Raw genomic sequence first — 20,417 nt, 5'->3', positions numbered from 1 at the left:
ATCACAACAAACTGTCGCCTCAAGGCGCTTTGTATTGTGGGTAAAGACCCTACAATAATACAGAGAAAACCCAACAGTCAAAAACGACCCCCTATGAGCAGCACTTGGCGACAGTGGAAAGGAAAAACTCCTTTTTAACAGGAAGAAACCTCCATCAGAACCAGGCTCAGGGAGAGGCAGTCATCTGCCGCGACCGGTTGGGCTGAAATAAGAAAAATCAAATGTTTATTCTTATTTTTATTATGTTTTATTTGCCTCACAGTGAGAAGGTCCTGGCCCATTCAGTGTGGAGTTTGCATGTTCTCCCGTACCTGTGTGGGTTCTTTGGGTACTTCAGCTTTCTCCCACAGTCCAAACACAAGCAGTTAGTGGGGTTAGGCTAATTGCTGATTCTAAATTGTCCATAGATGTGAAAGTGAATGGTTATCTCTCTTTGTGTTAGCCCTGCCTCAGACTGGAAACCTGTCCAGGGTGTACCGTGGACGAACAGATGTTTTCATTTATTCTATTTTGTTTTGTGTTTCAGTATGGTCTTTTATTGCTTTTAACTATATTTACATGTTCTATAATGTTCTATTGTGATTATTCTTGCATTTTATTATTTTGTTGTCCAGCACTCTGGAACTACATGTCTGTGAAAAATGCTTTATTAATAAACTTTATGCCAAAGTCAGTTAACTGCAGGAGGAAGAGCAGCTGAGAGCAGATCAGAGAGGAGGAGGAGAGATTCAGGGAGGAGCTGAGCTGTTACTGAACTATAGAAGAGAGAAAAAGCTCCACATTCAAACTTCATGCTCCTCAACATGCTGTCATTACATCACTGTGTGTTTCCTCTGATTCTCCTCATTCTCACAGGTATGCTCAGCTACACAGGAAACTATGCTCAATTTAAATGTTTAATTATGGAATTCATATACTGAAACATTTATAACTCATCTCTTCATTTAGATTTCAGTTATGAAAAACTCACTCCAGTTAAAGATGAAGACTCCAGTTTAGAAGGCAGCGCTGTTACTCTGTCCTACAATTACACCAAAGGTGGTGGGGATTATTTCTTCTGGTACCGACAATATCCAGGAAAAGCTCCAGAGTTCCTCATCTCTCATTTGGAGTCAGGAGATTTAATGAAACAAGAAATCTCTGGACTGTCTATTCAAGTGGCTGACGATAAAACACAAATGGATCTTCAGATCTCCTCTGCTGCAGTGACAGACTCTGCTGTGTACTACTGTGCTCTGAGGCCCACAGTGACAGGAAACAGCAGAACTCTGTACAAAAACCTTTGGAGCAAAGACAACAGAATACTCCACAACATCCACTAGAGGGAGACACACACTGTTAAACCTCTGATTCTTGTGTCATTGGACTGATGACAAAGACAACAGAGAAATGAAGCAGTAAAGATCAGAGACAGAGACAGAGCTGCTGTGGAAGCACAAAACTATCTGATTGGCTGAGATGAACTAAAAAAATTATATCATCATCGGTGCTCCCAATTCTGTGCGTCTCCCTGTTCCTCCTCTGTTTAGGTCTAGCTCCCATCCAGTCCCAGTGCAGGTTCATTTTTGTCTTTTGTTTCAACACCCCAAATAAACCACTTTAAGTTCACCCTCTGCCTGAGTCCTGCATTTTGGGTCTAACCCCTCCAGCAACACAGCCTGACATAATAGGAATCAGTGGAAAACTTTTCAACATCTAAGAAACACAAAGTTCTTAATTTCAAAAAAGAAATGCAATTGAATGTTTTCTGCCTAGTTTAATTCATAATTTCACAATGCCAGATCAACATGAAATATCTGATCATGACGTCTCTCTGAGGATTGTTAACTGTTTCTTTCACTGAGCTGCTGAGATCAGATGGAAATATGCTTCTATGGTCCCAATTTTTTGTTTTACACTTTTTTATGAGCTTTCTTAGATAAGAACATCAGTTCAACATCTGATTATTTTCTCCAGGATCTAAATTGACATACAGCACAGGGTTCTAGTCAGAAAAACTTCACAGGCTGGTGCCATCAGATGGGAGACTCCCCCTCAATACCGATAGAATGCTTCCTAATGCTAATGGCTGCACCTGCTGACAACCATAATGATATTATTATAGTTATATTCAAGTAGCTAACAGCTGACATTCTTAGCCAGGTACAGTGTCAGGTGGTCAACCGCTAGCTAGAAGCCTGCAGCATGTAATGAACAAGTTTAGATGATTTTGCAGTTTGAACCTTTGACTGACAGATGAAAAAGTTTTATTGCAGCATCTGAATTCAGAGCTGCCTGCTGGAGTCACATTTAACTGTTTTTATTCTCGTATTTTAAAAGTAAAATTCTGTGTTTTCTCATCAAGCTGTTAATTCTTGTGGTGCACCACAGGGTTCAATCCTGGGTCATCTTCTTTTTATTGGCATATAGCCTCATGAGGAAATAACATATAATCTATTCTTATTTTATAGTTGTCTGAACATTACTTTATATTCTACCACATGTAGCAGCTGGTTTATTACATGTTAAATCAAATCTGTTAAACTGTCTGATGATGTTCGGCCCACAGCTGACATAATCTGAGAAAAATATTTGGCACAAAGTTTCTGTTTTATGATCAATGCACAAAAGCAGGATTGAAATGGAAAAATGACATCCCTGTATCTGTCAACAGAGAAAGCCATCCATCCTCTTAATTCCAGTTAACATCCGACCTCACAGGGTTTCAAACTGCTGCTGTCGGTCTGCTCACCAGCAGGAAGTGAAACAGAGACGTGAAGATCAAAGAGGAGGCACAGAGACTCAGGGAGGAGCCGAGCTGTTCCTGAACTACAGAAGAGACAAAAACTGAAATATTCAGCAGAGATCAGCTTACAGATCAGAAACATTTCCTCCAACATGCTGTCACTGGACTCTGCTACAGTTTCTCTACTGATGCTCACTCTCCTAACAGGTATGCTACAAATAAGACAAGAAATACTCTATTTATCCAACAGTTTGGAAATGCTTTGAATACTCTTACTGCTACAGATACTAACAATAATAATAATAAGTTAAAAACTCATTTTTACTGTGCTGTTGTATGACTTTGATTCATGTTTTCAGAGTTTTGTAATATTATTTAAAGTTAATTTCTCCTCTTTCAGGCGTCAGCTGTCAACAACTCACCCCAGACAAGAAAGAAGAGTCCAGTTTAGAAGGCAGCACTGTTACTCTGTCCTACACTTACAAAGTGTCAACTGGAGATTATTTCTACTGGTATCGACAATATCCAGGAAAAGCACCAGAAGTCCTGATCTCACACGGTGCTTCAGGATCAGTAGGAGAAGAAAAAATTGCTGGACTGAAGATTCAAGTGGAGGGAAACCAAATCAAGATGAGCATCATCTCTGCTGCAGTGACAGACTCTGCTGTGTACTACTGTGCTGTGAAGCCCACAGTGACAGGAAACAGCAAAACTCTGTACAAAAACCTTTGGAGCGAAGACGACAGAATACTCCACAACATCCACTAGAGGGAGCCACACACTGTTAAACCTCTGTGGTTTGTTAGGATACAGACTACATTCATAAGACACAGCTGTGATGAAGAACTTTGTGAGAAGTTCATGTGACATGAGTCTCCTCCTCCTGACTGCAGAAGCTACTTCAGAGCAGAAAACTGTCTCTGAACATCAGAGAAAACAAGCTCATCAGTGGAGCAACAACAGCAGCACAATTCTTACAAACCCACAGTAATACCCACACATACCCAGAAAGCGGTTTGGTTCGCACCTCATTTCTGGCAGCTTGAAGCCCTGCAGTCACCTGAAGGCAGCAGGACACACATGCTGATAAATGTGTGGACAGAGCGCTCTGACATGATGCATGAACGCCCTCTGTGGTTCCCTTCATTAAACCCCCTGCAGATGACACCAGGCTGCTCCAAAGCCCATCTGACTCTCCACTCAGCGACTGCTGCAGTGTGAATTGTATTGTGTAGTTTGTGGGAGATGTTGGATTCCAGCAGCTCATCAATCCTGTATGTCAGGACCTCCTTTCCTTTTTAGTCAAAGCAGCATTTCATGTTTCTCTAAATGCAGCCCAGTGAAAAAGCTGCTGAGTCACATTTTATCACCTGAGATATGAATCTTCAAATAACAAAGAAAATCTGAATGACATGGTCATAAAGAGCCACTTCAACATGTTTATTATTTATCATCTCTGTATATTTGACTGTTTCACTGACTTCAATGTTGGAGCTGCAACATCAACCAAAGGCCCCGCCCACAAAAGTCCAGCTCAGCCAATGAGATGATTTCTGTCTGCAGAGCAAAAATCAAAGCCCAGCCTGATGAACCTGCTGCAGTGGAAGAACATTGTTCATGTGCTGTGTGTCTGGCTTCAGCAGCTCCAAAGACATGTTGCTGCACCTCTTTTTGTTTTCATCTCACTTCATAGGTGAACTTTTTTCTCTTTCTCAGAACGCAACATTTCTTTCTCTGTTCTGAACCCTGTGGTAGGAATGAATCATTGGTCTGGAGGATTGTAGATTTTCACTTCTTTCCTACTTTTCCTGATTTCCACTGTCTTCTCCTCTCAGCCTCATGGACAATGTTAGTCTGATGGCTTCATTTTCTCTGCTTTTTCCAGGACCAACAGCTGGAGACACAATCTCTCCTCAACAAGATGAAATCACTGGAAGAGAAGGACAAACTGTCACACTCACATGTAGCTATGAGACAACTGCAGTTGGTCCTTGGCTTTACTGGTACAGACATCATTCTGACCTTCAGGCTCCTCAGTTTATACTCTGGAAAGGTGCAAAATCACAGAGTGGTTATGATTATATTCCTGATAAACGATATGAATCAGAAACATCAGCTTCATCTACTACTCTGACCATTAAAGCTCTAACCCTGGCAGACACAGCTCTCTACTACTGTGCTCTAGAAACACAGTGATACAAAGTGTAGAAGAGGCTGTACAAAAACCTGAACACAGATATCTGACTACTCTTCAAAGAGGAGGGAAGTGGTATTCAAAGCACAGCTTCATATCAGATGGATTCTGCTGATTCCTGTTTTATCAGAGTCACTGTGGTTACAGCTGCTAATGAAACACTGTGGGAGGATTCACAAGAGCAGCAAATCCACATCAACCACAAACTGACTGTAGGAACATTTACGTACAACAAAAAAGAGAGAAGATATTGCAGGGTCATTGCAGCAACTTTCAGAAACAGTGTCAGAAACAGTAGTAACCAAAGGTTAGGTCACTAGAGGTTATGAGTTTGCTCGTATGTTGCCAGCTGCCAGCCAAGGAGCTGATGTTCTTCATTATTTGAGTTTGTCAGAGTTTCCTCTTCTTGTCGAGTTGGGCTTCATTGTTTATTCAAAGTACTTTAATGGACAGCGAACTGAAGGACTGATAGAAATGATGACTTACTGAAAATGTAATTATTCATGGATGGATATATGTGCTCCACCAAGACAGCACAGTCTCTAGCTGTAGTTCCTTTTAAGGGAACAGTATAGTATTTATTGGAGCCGATTCGATATTCGGTATCGGTCCGATCCTGGCTTAAATTACTGGATCGGATATCGGAAAGAAATTTAAAAAAGCAATCTGCTCCGATCCGACCCACATTAGCTGCATTATAGTTCTCCGTCGTCTTCTTCTTGTGGGTTTGCGGTTGATTAAACCAACTTAGAGCTGCATTACCGCCACCTACCGGAATTTAATGGGTATCAGGAAATAACCCCCTCAGTTCTCCGTCAGTGTTGCCAAGTCCGCTTATTATAAGCGACTTTGGGCTTGTTTTTTTCTAAAGTCGCTTGCAAATCTCGTGAGTCGCGGGTTGCGTTTTTTTTGGGGCTTGTTTTTGAAGGTGAAGCTGCTTATTTGGGCTTGACTTTCTTTCCGAGTGAAACTCCTTGATTATCTCCCAGTGCCGCATAATAAAGCAAAAGACGAGTGGTAGTTAGTTTGTCCCTTCCGAGCCCCCGTTTCCTCTTTTCCCTCCTGCACAAGTTGACCGGGCACACACCCCAACAAACACTCATAACAGCCCAGAGTGAGGAGGCAGCGTAAGAATGAGCTCCAGTAAGTGGGGAAAATATAGAAAAAAATATAATAAAGAGTGGGAGAAAGAGAGCGCACTTACAGAATGGATCCGAGCTCAGATGGGAGACAGTGGCGCAAAAAGTGGGTATGCACTACATGCAATGTATAGAGGCGCAGCACATGGGAGGGGGGGGCTGGGGCGCCAAAGCAATGCGGGGAAATTATTTCTCCATTCGGCATTTTCTGTATTTAACTGCTGTGCATATCATATGATCAATAACAGAGGGACGGCGCTGATTAGGCACCCCTGTGCTCCTTCACCTCCCTTCCTCCTGCCCCCTCTACACAAACACACACACACGCACACACACACACATTTTTTTTTTTTTTTTGTGAGTGATTGAAAAGCCTGTAATAGAAGTCTTGTATTTTATAAGTCCATGAATGAGTGAGATCTGCAGGCATGAACACAGTAAACCTTGAGAGGGTGTGTTGTGTGTGTGTGTCCACATACACCTCAGAAAGTAGCTGCAGTCCTGATGGGAGACGTACCAAAGGCATTCTGCAGATTTTGCAAGTGTGAAATATGTGTTCACCATGCTGATTTAATTCAACATGCTAATACAGAGAAGCACACACACACAAAAAAAAACTGTGCACCCTTCTCTTCTATGGGGCTAAGAAACATGGATTTCCCTCCCCCCAAACACAATGAGACAAAACAATAAATACTGCTATAGAGCTATACTGTTTAAATGCAGCCTCAGTTTCACACAATGTGGTGGGTTGCCAGCTGGAGGTCCTTCATCAACCACCTGCTCAGTAAGTGAAGAAAAGTGAACTTTGTAGCTGCTCCATCCACCCTGTTTGTTTCACACAGGGAAAAACTGCAGTTCGCAAGTTAAAATATGCAGATGAACTGTTAATGTGAAAAAAGTATTTCTTACCCAGTTACTCGGGTAATTGATGGAATAACTGATAGAATACTCTATTACTAAATTAAGCGATAGTTGCAGCCCTACTGAAATTTGCAACATACCATAAGCCAATGCATCACCTTCTCACATAGGAGCAACAGGATTCAGGTGATCAAGAGATTGCTGTAAGTAAGTAAAGTTTATTTATTTAGTGCTTTTCACAGACAAAAAGTCACAAAGCGCTGGACAATAATTAAAACACAATATTAAAAAAAAACGATAAAACACCATGTTAAAAACATATTAACATTACCATATTAAAAGAAAAAGAATAAAAATAAAGTCAACAGAAAGCCTGGTTAAACAGAGAAGTTTTCAACTGTTTTATTAAGACACCACAGAGTCAGCTAAATGGAGCTGGAGTGGTAAACAGTTCCAGAGCTTTGGCACCACTGCCTGAAAAGCTCTGCCCCCCTGGTTCTTAGTCTTGTACGTGGGACAACTAAAAGATTTTGATTTTGTTGTGTGAGAGACTGTTGACTTATGTAAAATGTATCCAGAAATTTGAAATCAATTGTTTTTTTGTTTTTTTAAATATCGGATTTGTATCGGTATTTGTATCGACCTAAGAAAGTGGTATCATGCCATCCCTATTATTTATTAAATTCTATTTTGTACATAAATATTATGTAGGTGTAGGAAATGGATAATAGGTACTCGTGTAAATAACTGGACAAGAATAACTTGAGCTTATTATACATTATTCCGCGACGGTGTATTTCTAACTCACCAGGCAGCTCTTTCTCTTTCTCCTGACACTTTATCTAAAAATAAAACACATTTTGAGCTCAACTTGAAAGAAAGGTAAAAGTGAGGTCAGAGGTCAAATGTGACATGATATTTGGATGCAAACTATAATGTGATAATTAGAATCATTCCCCATATGCCTAAATGCTGCCAATACAAACAATGGCAGTAAGAATCAGTTTTAAACATCTCCATATAGCATTCTTATCACTCTGATCTTCAGATCAATATGGACCTGGGAGAGGTCAGAGTCAAACGTTTTGAATCTTTATTACTGTACTTTCTATGTGTTCACAGTTTCTAAGGTGTTTTCGCAATTTTGCACCAGTAAAATATTAAGATGACCTGAAGACCTTTGTGGATGTGAGGCAAATTTTAAAGGACTGATAACATGACCTCTGACCTTTACACCCCTACGAAGTTTTATATGAATTCATTTGAAACTCATCAAGCTATCTTGTTTACAGAGCAAATAATGAGACACACGCAAGCAAATGCTACCAAAAACATGACCTCCTTGGCAGAAGTAATGATGCAGTCGTGGTCCTGGGCTGTTGGCCCAATGTTTTGTGTTCTTTCTGTAAGGTTCTGCTTTTGTTATAGCTCTAACTGTTTTGCGTAGTTTTCCTTCATGTTGAGATTCTCAGTTTGTTACAGTTTTTGTATTCTGCTTTTAGTTATAGTTACTAGATGCCGTGGCTGCATTAAAGCCTAGGCAGCCAAAACCTGTCTGAGCCCTGGCTGAATGAAACAACTCGTGACTGTAGAAAAGCTGAACGAAAGTGGAAGAAAGGTAAGCTCCAGGTTTCATTTCAAATCATGAAGGACTGCTGGTATCGCTATCAGGCAGCCGTGAGAGATGCTAGAAGGAAATATTTGTCAGACATCATTAGATCAATCTGCAATAAGCCTCATATACACTGTTGTAGATGTCCCACAGACCGCCTGCATTGAACCTTCATCTGAAACCTGTGAAAACTTTCTAAATTTGTTTGTGAACAAGGTGGCTAATGTGAGAGCTCAGATATCGTCCTGTGCTGTCGACACATCATTCACTGTTCCCTGCTCTGCTGTTTTCTGTCAGTTTGAGCCTGTGAATTTACCTTTTTTGTATGAGGTTGTTGGTCATATGAAGCCCTCTGGGTCTCCTACAGATGCAGTCCCAACACGACTATTTAAAGAGGTTGTTACCACTTTGGGGCCATCTATTCTTGCTGTTGTTAACAGCAGTTTGTCCTCAGCTGTTGTTCCAAAAGACTGGAAGCATGCAACAGTGCAACCTCTGATTAAAAAGGCTGGCTTGGATCCTACTTTAAACTTTAGACTTTAAAGTTTAGATCAATTTCCAAGCTCCCTTTTCTCTCAAAAATTTTGGAAAAAATTGTCTATATACAGTTAAAAGAGTTTTTAGAGTCAAATGACATTTTTGAGGTTTTTCAGTCTGGTTTTAAGCGCTTCCATAGAACAGAATCTGTACTGTTAAAGGTTTTTAATGACATTCTTTTAGCTACAGACTCTGGGGATTATGTTATCCTAGTTTTACTGGATTTAACAGCGGCCTTTGATACAGTGGATCACAGTATTTTACTTTCTTGTTTAGAGCATTGCGCAGGCATTCATGGCACTGCCCTGAGTTGGTTGAGGTCCAACCTGGCTGAGAGAACATTCTGTGTCAGGCTTTATAGTTTTTAGTCTTCATGTTCTCTTCTATTGTGTGGGATACCCCAGGGTTCTATCCTTGGACCACTGCTATTCTCATTGTATCTTCTTCCCTTGGGTTCCATTTGTAGAAAGCACAAATGTGCTTTCCCTTTTTATCCTGATGACAGTCAGGTGTGTGTCCCCTTAAAACAAGAAGACTCTTATTCTGTAAAATCTTTGGTTAAGTGCTTTGATGAAGTTAAAACCTGGATGGTGCTAAACTTTCTTCATTTTAATGACAAGCAGACAAAGGTTTTGGTTGTCCACCAGTCCTCTCCTGTAGATCTGGGTCCTCTATCACAATACCCAAAACCTACTGTTTCTAACCTGAGTGTCAGAATGGACAGTGTTTTTAACCTAGATAAGCAGACCAGTGCAGTGGTGAAGTCCAGCTTTTGTTAAACTCAGACAATTAGCTAAAGTCAGACAGATCCTTTCAAAACAGGACTTTGAAATCCTAATCCATGCGCTCATTACATCACAATTGGATTACTGTAATTCTCTTTATTATTTATTCTCTTCAGCTGGTGCAAAATGCAGCTACTCATCTTTTGACTGGTACACGGAAGATCATATCATAAAACAGGAGATCATATTTATTATTATTACTTTATTTTTATTTTGTCTCCATGTGTCCTGGAATTTGGTCCAACCCTGCCTGCCACACAGCTGCATTCTGACAGGAACTGATGTTTGCAGAGTTATGAAGCTCTAAATACATTTTGTGCATCTTTTCATTTTCCTAAAAAAATAAAAAAACCTGGAGCAGATGTGAAAGGTAAAATCCAGAGTGGTCCCAGTGGTAACAGGAGCGTTAGGAGCTGTAAGCCCAAACTGGAAGATTCCACACTCAGCATCAGAGGTCTCTGTGCAGAAGAGCGCAGTCCTAGAAACAGATAAGAAACTATCCACTAACTGAGAGCTGATACACTTTTAGAGAGAGCTGTCATGGTACAAAGTGTTTTTATAGTTTTAATTTTTAATTTGTTGATTACATTTGTGTGGTTGTTTTATTTGTTCTGAACATAATGTAAACATAAGAAATACATACTTAAAGCTCATTTAATCTGGATAAATATCTGACTGAGTCATACTTTAATCATCAGCAGCATTGAGGAGCTCAGTGATGGAGAACATTTGTGTCCTTGTGCTTGCAAACATTAAAAAGTGCTCCATCCTCCCTCCTCACAGTGACTCCAAATGCTGCTAACAGTCTGTGAAGCAGGAGGAAGAGGAAGTGAGAGAAGTAAGAAATAACTTACCTCAAATGTCTTAAACCCAAAGTAATGAGCCTGTTTTAAAAGGGAAAGGAGTGAAAATGGAGTAAAAATAAAAAAATTTAAATACTCAAAGTAAAGATACCTGAAAATTCCACTCAAGTACAAAAACAAAATATTTGATTAACTTTACTTCCCACCTGTTTCCACACTGCTGAAATCCACTAGAGGGCCACATCACCAAGTAGGCGGTGCCCTCCTTCTGCACTGTGTTCAACCATTGTGTCAATAATAAGTGCTGCTGTGAAGAGAACAATTCTCAGACTGAATGTTGAACATCAGCTAGTTTCTCCTGCTGATTTCAACCTTGTTGTACAGATGGAACATTGGCTGTGGATTATTCTTGCTGCTCTTTTCTTTGGTAAGATACAAACATCAACATGTTTCCTCTGCAAACAGCTGAACACATTACTGAGCTACACATGAAGAGCTTTGAATGTTCATTACAGAGAAAATCAGAGCAGATCATTTCTGCTGCCATTTGTTAGCTTGTAAAAACAGCTGATCTGCTTCAAAGTGACAATGATCAGTGAAAATGACGTCTATTCTACATGTAATAGAACTCTTTAAAGCTGCTGATTGTTCTCCTTTAATCAATCATCTTTATTGATTCATCTCTTCCTCTGCATGTTCTGTTCTTCCTCAGAGTGTAAAGGAGAAGACAAAGTGATGCAGCCAGCAGGAGATGTGACTGCTGCTGAAGGAGACACAGTTACACTTGGATGTACATATGAAACAACTGATGCGTTCCCCAGATTTTTCTGGTACAAACAAGAAGAAGGTAGTTTCCCAAAGTTTATTCTTCGACGCTTCACTGGAGCAACAGAAGAACATGAAGAGGAGAGCAGATTTACTGCTACACTCAAAGAGAAGTCACTTCCTCTGAAGATCCAGAAGCTTCAGCTGTCTGACTCTGCTGTGTACTACTGTGCTCTGCAGCCCACAGTGGCAGGAAACAACAAAACTCTGTACAAAAACCTTTGGAGCAAAGACAACAGAATACTCCACAACATCCACTAGAGGGAGACACACACTGTTAAACCTCTGATTCTTGTGTCATTGGACTGATGACAAAGACAACAGAGAAATGAAGCAGTAAAGATCAGAGACAGAGACAGAGCTGCTGTGGAAGCACAAAACTATTTGATTGGCTAAGATGAACTGAATCAATGATGTCAAGAGGTAACTGGCCCCACCCACTGAACTTCAGCTCATCCAATGACATTATTTCTTCCTCATTGTGCTGCAGTGGAAGAACATTGTTCATGTGCTGTCTGTCTGGCTTTAATAACTCCAAAGACATGTTGCTGCACCTCTTTTTGCTTCTATCTCACATTATAGGTGAGTTTAAGAACAGGGATTAAAGTTTAGTTGAAGCTGCTGCATTAAGCAGATATACAGACTGCATTTCATTACTTTTCTTCTTTCTTTGCTCTGATAGAATGAAAATCAGCTTTGGATCATCTTGTAAATTGAACTGACAGAGTTCTACAGTTGATTTAGTTGTGAATGTCCACAGAGTAACACTGTACAGGTGACATTTTCCACTGTCTTCTCCTCTCAGCCTCATGGACAATGTTAGTCTGATGGCTTCATTTTCTCTGCTTTTCCAGGACCAACAGCTGGAGACACAATCTCTCCTCTACAAGATGAAGTCACTGAAATAGAAGGACAAACTGTCACACTCACATGTAGCTATGAGACAGGTTATAATAATATCTACCTTCACTGGTACAGACATCATTCTGACCTTCAGGCTCCTCAGTTTATACTCTGGAAAGGAGCCAAAGGATACACAAGTAAATATATTCCTGAAGATCGATATGAATCCCAAACATCAGCTTCATCAACTACTCTGACCATTAAAGCTCTAACCCTGGCAGACACAGCTCTCTACTACTGTGCTCTAGAAACACAGTGATACAAAGTGTAGAAGAGGCTGTACAAAAACCTGAACACAGATATCTGACTACTCTTCAAAGAGGAGGGAAGTGGTATTCAAAGCATAGCTTCATATCAGATGGATTCTGCTGATTCCTGTTTTATCAGAGTCACTGTGGTTACAGCTGCTAATGAAACACTGTGGGAGGATTCACATGAGCAGCAAATCCACATCAACCACAAACTGACTGTAGGAACATTTAAATACAACAAAAAGAGAAAAGAAACAGGAAATCTGATCTCAATAATGCACAACAAACAAATTAGATGGATCATATTTGTTCCTCATTTCTGGTCCAATGTTTCAAAAAAAATCTTGAGATGTAGAAAACTTAATTTTTAAAATACGATTAATTACATAAAAAATTTCCACCAAAAATTTCCACAGTCTCAATAAATCCATGGCAACATTAAGTTATAGATGTGGGTGTTATGGAGGCTGCCAGTAAAAAATGGTTAGGTTACTACTATTTGAAGCATGTATTTTTGTTGCTATAATCAATATTCATCATGCTTCCTTGTCTTAAATGAAAAGCAAAAAGTCTTTTGATGGAGTTGAATAAGTTCCAGACTTTACTGTCAAACTACAGACTGAACGTTCTCATTGAGAAGCTCCACAGATACCAGCATGAAGCCTGTCCTACAGCAGCATTCAGAGGAGCAGAGCTGGAAGAATCAGCTGTGGACACGTTTTCCTGTTTCAAACCACATTCCCCAAAAACACAAACTTTTCCTTGTTCTGGCTGATCTCAGAGAGTCATGTATATTCTTGAAAGGAGCCTTTGCTCTCAGAGATTCAGGACATACAGAGAAGAATTTGAAAATGATTATTGTAGAATAAGAAAGTTAAAGAACCCTGTAGGAGCCAATTAATGCTGTTTGATATAAGTAGGATCCATCCTAGCCATGGCCCTGTACTACCAAGCAAGTTCACCTTACCCAGAGTATATTTCTCTTATCTGGAGTCACCTATTCTAACATCAGTTATCAGGATAAGTGGTCACATGAAGCTGGTTATTAACTCACTAGTTATCCCAGTTTTTCAGCTGTGCTCACATGAAATTAGTGCTGGCAGCATCAGATTAATCACAAACATGAATACCTGCACTGGCAGCAAACTGGTGTTCATCACAAAGGAAGATAAAACTAGTCGTAACAGTCGAATAAATATGAAAAGGCTAAATACATAATGACTGAATGTAACAGTTGCTGCAGACAAACCAGTGATGGTTAACCAACCGGACATAGTAGTGGTGGACAAGCAGAGAAGGAAGGTCATAGCGACAGATGTAGCAATAAAGTGACAGTAACATGAAGAAGAAGGAACATGAGAAGTGTGGTGTCTAATCTGCTGTTAAACTCCATCTATGTATGTTTTTATTCCTTTAGGACGGAGGCCTTGAGTTCAGGCCTGCGTTGAGCTTGTCCAAAAAAGGATAACTCAGAATGAGCATATAGTTTCCACCAGCAAAATGCTATGAGACATTGTAGCCCCTTGTTGAGCTCACTGTCTCTCTCCAAAAAGGGAACAACCATACACACATACTGGAAACAAGCTGAACACCTTTTGAACCTGGTTCTCCATAAAATACATGTGGTAGAAGGTCAAGGGTCAAGAAGGCGGCCATTGGCTATATAACTCTTGCCGTTCCCTTTGTCTCACGAGTTAGGACGATTGACTTTTGCCTCTCCAGACGGCTCCAGAAGCATGTTTGACTTTGTCTGTTTGCACTAAACTTCATGTATGACCTGAGACTTTGTTCTTCAAGAGCACGCACACCCAACAAAGATGCAGCAGAAGCTTGAGAAATACCAAGAGCTGAGAGAAGAGCTAAAGAGGATATGGAAAGTGAATGTAACAGTAGTCCTCGTGCCCCCCACACTGGGAGAGTGACTCCAGCTGATTCCAGGAACAACATCCAACATTTCTGTCCAGAAGAGCGCAGTCCTAGGAACAGCTAAGATCCTGCACAGGACCCTCAAACTCCCAGGCCTCTGCTAAAGGACCCGAGCTTGGAGCAGAACAAAGATCACCCACAGGGTGAGTGAGGAATTCATATATAATCATAATAATTTTCTAAAAGAATTTCTTTTACTATTTCACAAAGTAAAAAGGGAATTTCAGCAATACAAACTCCTGCTACTGAGCATTTTCCACAAGTTGAAAAACTGGAGTTATAAACTGATAAAAACAACTATGCTTGTGACTGCTGTGTGAGGGTTATAATGAACACCTGACTGCAGCCACTTAACTCAGACACTCAACCCTCCACTATGACAGGAACAGAGACTCTGCTGAGAGCAGAGGAGGAGAACTCAACATCTTTGTACCAAATGATGCAGCTGCACTGACAGCAAGATCCTTCACACCCACTGTGCTCCTCACCTGGAAGTAATACCTGTCATATGTAAATCCTTCTACCTGCTTAGAGAGCTTACAGCACTGATCATCACTGCTATATATCATACAGAGCATTCACATTAGCAGACAGCAGTAGGCTCACCAGAGGGAGTACACTGATGGGGACTTTAGTCAAGACTGCTAAAAAAACTCTGCTTCCCAAATTTGCACAACAAATACAACTTAAAGCAAATATATAAACACTGTGGAAGAGACCCGGAGATTAATAATAACTAATGAATAAACACATAGTGAGGTATAAATAGAGTGAAAAAAAGTGAATGAAAAAGAAACACTCAGCACATCATGATTTCTGACCATTTCATTCAGGTGTTGTTCTGGACTCATTTAACTAACTCTCAGTGCAGCCTTTGATACTGTTGAGCACAGTATTTGTTTAATAACATGTTACAATGCTGCTCATATTCTTCAGTCACAGCCTCAGAGCCCTTTAGCTGAGGCTGAGGATTTATATCAAATGTTTTCTTTTTACTCATTATCAGTTTTATTTGACTCACAGAGAGAGGGTCCTCGATCCACTCCACCATTTCTTTGGCTCCGCCCACTGATGTTTAACTCAGCCAATGAGATGGTCTCTTTCTGCAGCACTGCAACCAGCTTGATGTTGAGGAGAAGGGCTGTGCAGCAGACAGGCTGCTTAGTGTTTTCATTGTGCTGCAGTGGAAGAACTTTGTTCATCTGCTGTGTGACTGCAACACCTGGAAACATGTTCCTTTACCTGTTTGGACTTTTCTCTCACTTCATAGGTGAGTGTTAGAACAGAGAAAAGTTTCATTGATCACATCTGAAAGAAAACCCGAATAACCTCTGTTGAGTCTCCTGATGTTACAGACTGACATGAATAATTCATTTGCAGCTCTGGGCTCCATGAACAGCATAAAGCAGGAAAGTGCTGAAGAAGTTGTTGCAGAGGGAAGAAACCTCAACCTGACCTGTAAATATGAAGGTTCTATCTACAATATCCAGTGGTACCGACAATACCAGAGATCCAGACCAGAGTTCCTGCTCTCCATCACAGAGGGAGGATCGATTTATCCAACTCTGTCTGCTTTCTCAGCTCACATTAACAAAGCAGAGACACGTGTAGCTCTGGAGATCATCTCTGCTGCAGTGACAGACTCTGCTGTGTACTACTGTGCTCTGACGCCCACAGTGACAGGAAACAGCAAAACTCTGTACAAAAACCTTTGGAGCAAAGACAACAGAATACTCCACAACATCCACTAGAGGGAGCCACACACTGTTACACTTCAGTGCTTTATTAGCCCTCTACAGCACAGCGTTGCCCTGCGGCAAAAGAATGTTTTTCTAAGCCCCATGCCCAGTACATGTGAATTTAAATGATGCAAACCAATCTGAATGTTTTTAAAAGGATCAAATTTTAGTTCAACAACATGTTGGAGTCACTATCAAGTATGATTTGAAGGTGGGACATCCTTTTCTGACACATTGTGCAAGCAGCACATGGTGTGAGAAGAAGTTAAGAATAATTGCCCTAGTAATCATTTAAAATGACATAAATCCTAGAAAAAAATTATACAGGAGTGTTTATGAAGTTGTAGAGAGGGATTTTGTCAAGATTTATGAATTTTTTTTATTTGCGTTTTCAGAATTTCAGTTTTTCTCTTCGTTGCCTCAGGGCAAAGTTGTGCAGTAAGGGTTACTTCTAGAGCGAGACTTATAGGTTTGGCCTTAGGGCACCTCAGGTAGGATAAGGTAACCCTAACACTTAAAAGAGTGGTACCACTGCCTTTACTTTGATATACATGGCAGTGGTGAAATCTTGGCTGCTCTACTGAGAGTGCACTGAGAATGGGATGACAAAAAGTGACCGCATGCACGTGTATGGATTCAAATTACAAACTGCACAAAGTGTGTGCGATTCTATGCAAAGTCTGTGCAAATCAAAAAAAGAAAAGCAAGAGAGGGCAAACCAGCGGTGGGATATCTCAAAAGTATGAGGAGAAGAGGAAGTAGCAGGGGCCCATGGCCCCATTCCTAATCATGATATCTGCTTGGACAGTTCATCACAATGGCCAACAATATGTGAGAACAAATAATAATAAATTAGACTTATATAGCGCTTTTCAAGATACTCAAAGACGCTTTATAATTTCATGCACACCTCAATGATACTTGGTGGTGGTAAGCTACTAATGTATACGCAGCTGCCCTGGGGCAGTCTGACAGAAGCACGGATGCCAATTTGCACCTACGGCCCCTCCGACCACCACCAAACACCAACCACACAACCACATTCACACTTAGGCAATTTCAGTTAAGTGTCTTGCCCAGGGACACAACGACGGCATGCGCTCAGATGAGAATTTGAGCCAGTGGCCGTCCGGTTGGGAGGTGAGCACCTACCCACTGCGCCACTGCCACTCTCAGTGCACAAAGGGAGATGGAGAGTTCCTGTGTACACAGGAACACCAAAAGCAATGTGTATAAAATGTAATGTGCACCTGTGATTTACAGCATACAAGAACTGTTTTGTGAAGTTTCACACATAGAACGACAGCAATTTCTAACAACGTGAGTGTCAACATGGTATGACAAGGGGCCATACAAACCTGAGCCTGTCATATTCCAAGTTGTGTTGTGTGTTGTTTGAAAACTGCACCACCTAGTGGACAAAACAAGTGGTAGCAGGCTCGACGGACAAGTAGTAGAACAGACGCATGTATGTGAGTGCTGCTGTTAGTAATAAAGTCGACGTTATGTTATTACGCCGGTCGTCTCCTTATGGTCACCAGAAACACTACATTGGCGACAAGGAGTAAATTTGGATGCATAGCGTGTCAGCGCCGACGTTCAAGAAAAGGGTAGGAAGCTATAACCTCCCAGAAGCTAAGCTACGCTAACAACAATAGCAACAGACCTCTACGCACCAGACAAGCATGGCGCACACGACTGCTCTCCCGTCCTTCGACACAGAAACGGATCCTGGCTCTGTTGGACCTCGCTTGATGCAGATAAAGTTTCTGAGCTACCACAGACTCTGATCAAAATAAATGGCACCATTATGTCAGTTCTGATAGACACAGGAGCCTCAGCCAACTGTCTAAGTGACGCAAGCTTCGAAAAGCTAACACCACGTCCACAATTGTATTCAACTGAAACAAAGATTTATCCTTTTCACTCTACTTCTCCACTCCCAGTGAGAGGGATTTTCAAGTGTTGTGTGGAAAAAGGACACAAGAAGGCAATGTGCACGTTCTCTGTAATTAAAGATGATGGCTTCAACATTCTGAGCTACAAAACTTCAACAGCACTGGGATTAATCAACGTGGTCACAGCAGTGTCAGCTAAAGCACAGTGTCGTACCGTTGCTGATGAGCTGGTGGAAAGTCATCCAGACTTGTTCCAAGGGATTGGAAAATTGAAAGATTTTCAGGTGAAGCTTCACATAAATCCTGACGTTAAACCTTCATGCCAGCCACATCAATGTGTGCCCTTCCACATACACCAAAAAGTGGAGGATGAACTTAAGAAACTACAGGAGGACGACATCATTGAAGATGTGACTGGTCCCACACCTTGGGTTTCACCGATCGTCACACCGCCTAAACCCAAAGATCCTGAAAAAGTGAGGATCTGTGTCGATATGCGTCAGGCTAACACGGCCATTGAGAGAGAGCGCCACATTACCCCGACCATGGATGATGTGGTACATGAGTTAAATGGGGCAACAGTGTTTTCAAAGCTGGATTTAAGAGCTGGGTATCATCAGCTGGAGCTACATCTGGACAGCAGATATATCACCACGTTCACCACTCATCTTGGATTGAAACGCTACAAAAGACTGAGTTTCGGCATTTCGTCTGCCGCTGAAGTTTTTCAGAATGCCATCTGTCAGACCTTGCAAGGTCTCACTGGAGTGAAAAATCTCAGTGATGACATCATTGTCTACGGTGCGTCCCAGAGTGATCATGATAACAACCTCAGAGCTCTGTTTCAACGACTGAAGGAAAGCGGTCTCACACCCAATCGTGAAAAGTGTGAATTCAATAAGTCCAGATTGGAGTTTTTTGTTTCATTTTCTCTGCAGAAGGGGTTTCCGCGGATCTGAATAAAGTTGCCGCTGTTCATCAAGCTCCCGACCCTACGACTCCCACTGAAATCAAAAGCCTGCTTGGCATGGCCAACTACTGCTCCAGATTCTCCTCCATCTCTGAACCTCTGCGGCAGCTCACCAGAAAAGATGTTTCTTGGGTGTGGGGTCCAGATCAGCAGACAGCTCTTCAAACATTAAAAGACAGCCTCACTAGTGACACTGTTATGTCCTACTTCTACCCAGGCCGTGATACAGAGTTGCTTGTGGATGCCAGTCCCGTTGGACTGGGTGCCATCCTATGTCAAAAACATGAAAAAGGGGTGAAACACATAATAGCATATGCCAGTCGTTCTCTCAGTGACATTGAGAGGACATACTCCCAGACTGAAAAGAGGCACTTGCTATTGTCTGGAGCTGTGAACATTTTCACCTATACATATACGGACATCCCTTCACACTAGTGACAGATCATAAAGCACTGGAAATCATATGGAACAATCCCCGATCAAAACCGCCAGCCAGGATTGAAAAATGGGGTTTGAGGCTTCAGCCCTACAACTTCAAGGTGGAATTCAGAAAGGGAGCCAACAACCCAGCTGATTACATATCTCGTCACCCGATTCCATCTCCAAAAATTGAGAGTACACGTGCTGCGAAAGTGGCGGAAGAATATGTGAGCTTCATTGCAACTCATGCCACACCAAAAGCCATGACACTTGCAGAGATCAAAGCAGAGACACTCAAAGAGTCCATTCTTCAAGAAGTCAGAACTCACATTAGAGACAATACGTGGTATAAAACTGAAAAATCACAGCATGTGAACATCATGAAACACTTCCGTTGTGTCAGTAGTGAACTGACAACATCACCAGCATCTGACGTCATTCTGCGTGGGACAAGGATAGTTATTCCCACCACTCTGCAGGAAGGAGTTGTCCAGCTCGCCCATGAAGGACATCAGGGGATCGTCAAAACAAAAGCACTGCTCAGGTCCAAAGTTTGGTTTCCAGTCATTGACTGCAAAGCAGAAGCAGCAGTACGTGGATGCCTTGCATGCCAGGCTGCCACCCCCTCCATCCAGAAAGAGCCATTAAAAATGACACCACTGCCTGAAACACCATGGCACTGTGTGAGTGCGGATTTCTATGGACCTCTTCCAACTGGAGAATGTCTGCTGGTCATCATAGATGAGTACACACGCTTCCCTGTAGTTGAAACTGTGAGGTCAACATCAGCTCACACAGTCATTCCCAACTTTGACAAAGTTTTCAC

General features: G+C 41.4%; 1 gene segment (V, D, J or C); it reads left to right on the top strand.

Moving 5' to 3' along the window:
- The first annotated feature begins 2,747 nt into the window (after positions 1 to 2,747).
- On the top strand, positions 2,748 to 3,493 carry LOC115795523 (T cell receptor alpha variable 3-like). The segment is given in 2 exon segments: positions 2,748 to 2,932; positions 3,126 to 3,493. Coding segments are annotated over 2 exon segments (423 nt in total).
- The last annotated feature ends 16,924 nt before the right edge of the window (positions 3,494 to 20,417 follow it).

The sequence above is a fragment of the Archocentrus centrarchus genome, chromosome 17 (genome assembly GCF_007364275.1).
Source record: "Archocentrus centrarchus isolate MPI-CPG fArcCen1 chromosome 17, fArcCen1, whole genome shotgun sequence".
Lineage (NCBI taxonomy): Eukaryota > Metazoa > Chordata > Actinopteri > Cichliformes > Cichlidae > Archocentrus > Archocentrus centrarchus.
Note: the sequence above shows the minus strand (reverse complement) of the source record. Positions and strands in the feature narration are given on the sequence as shown.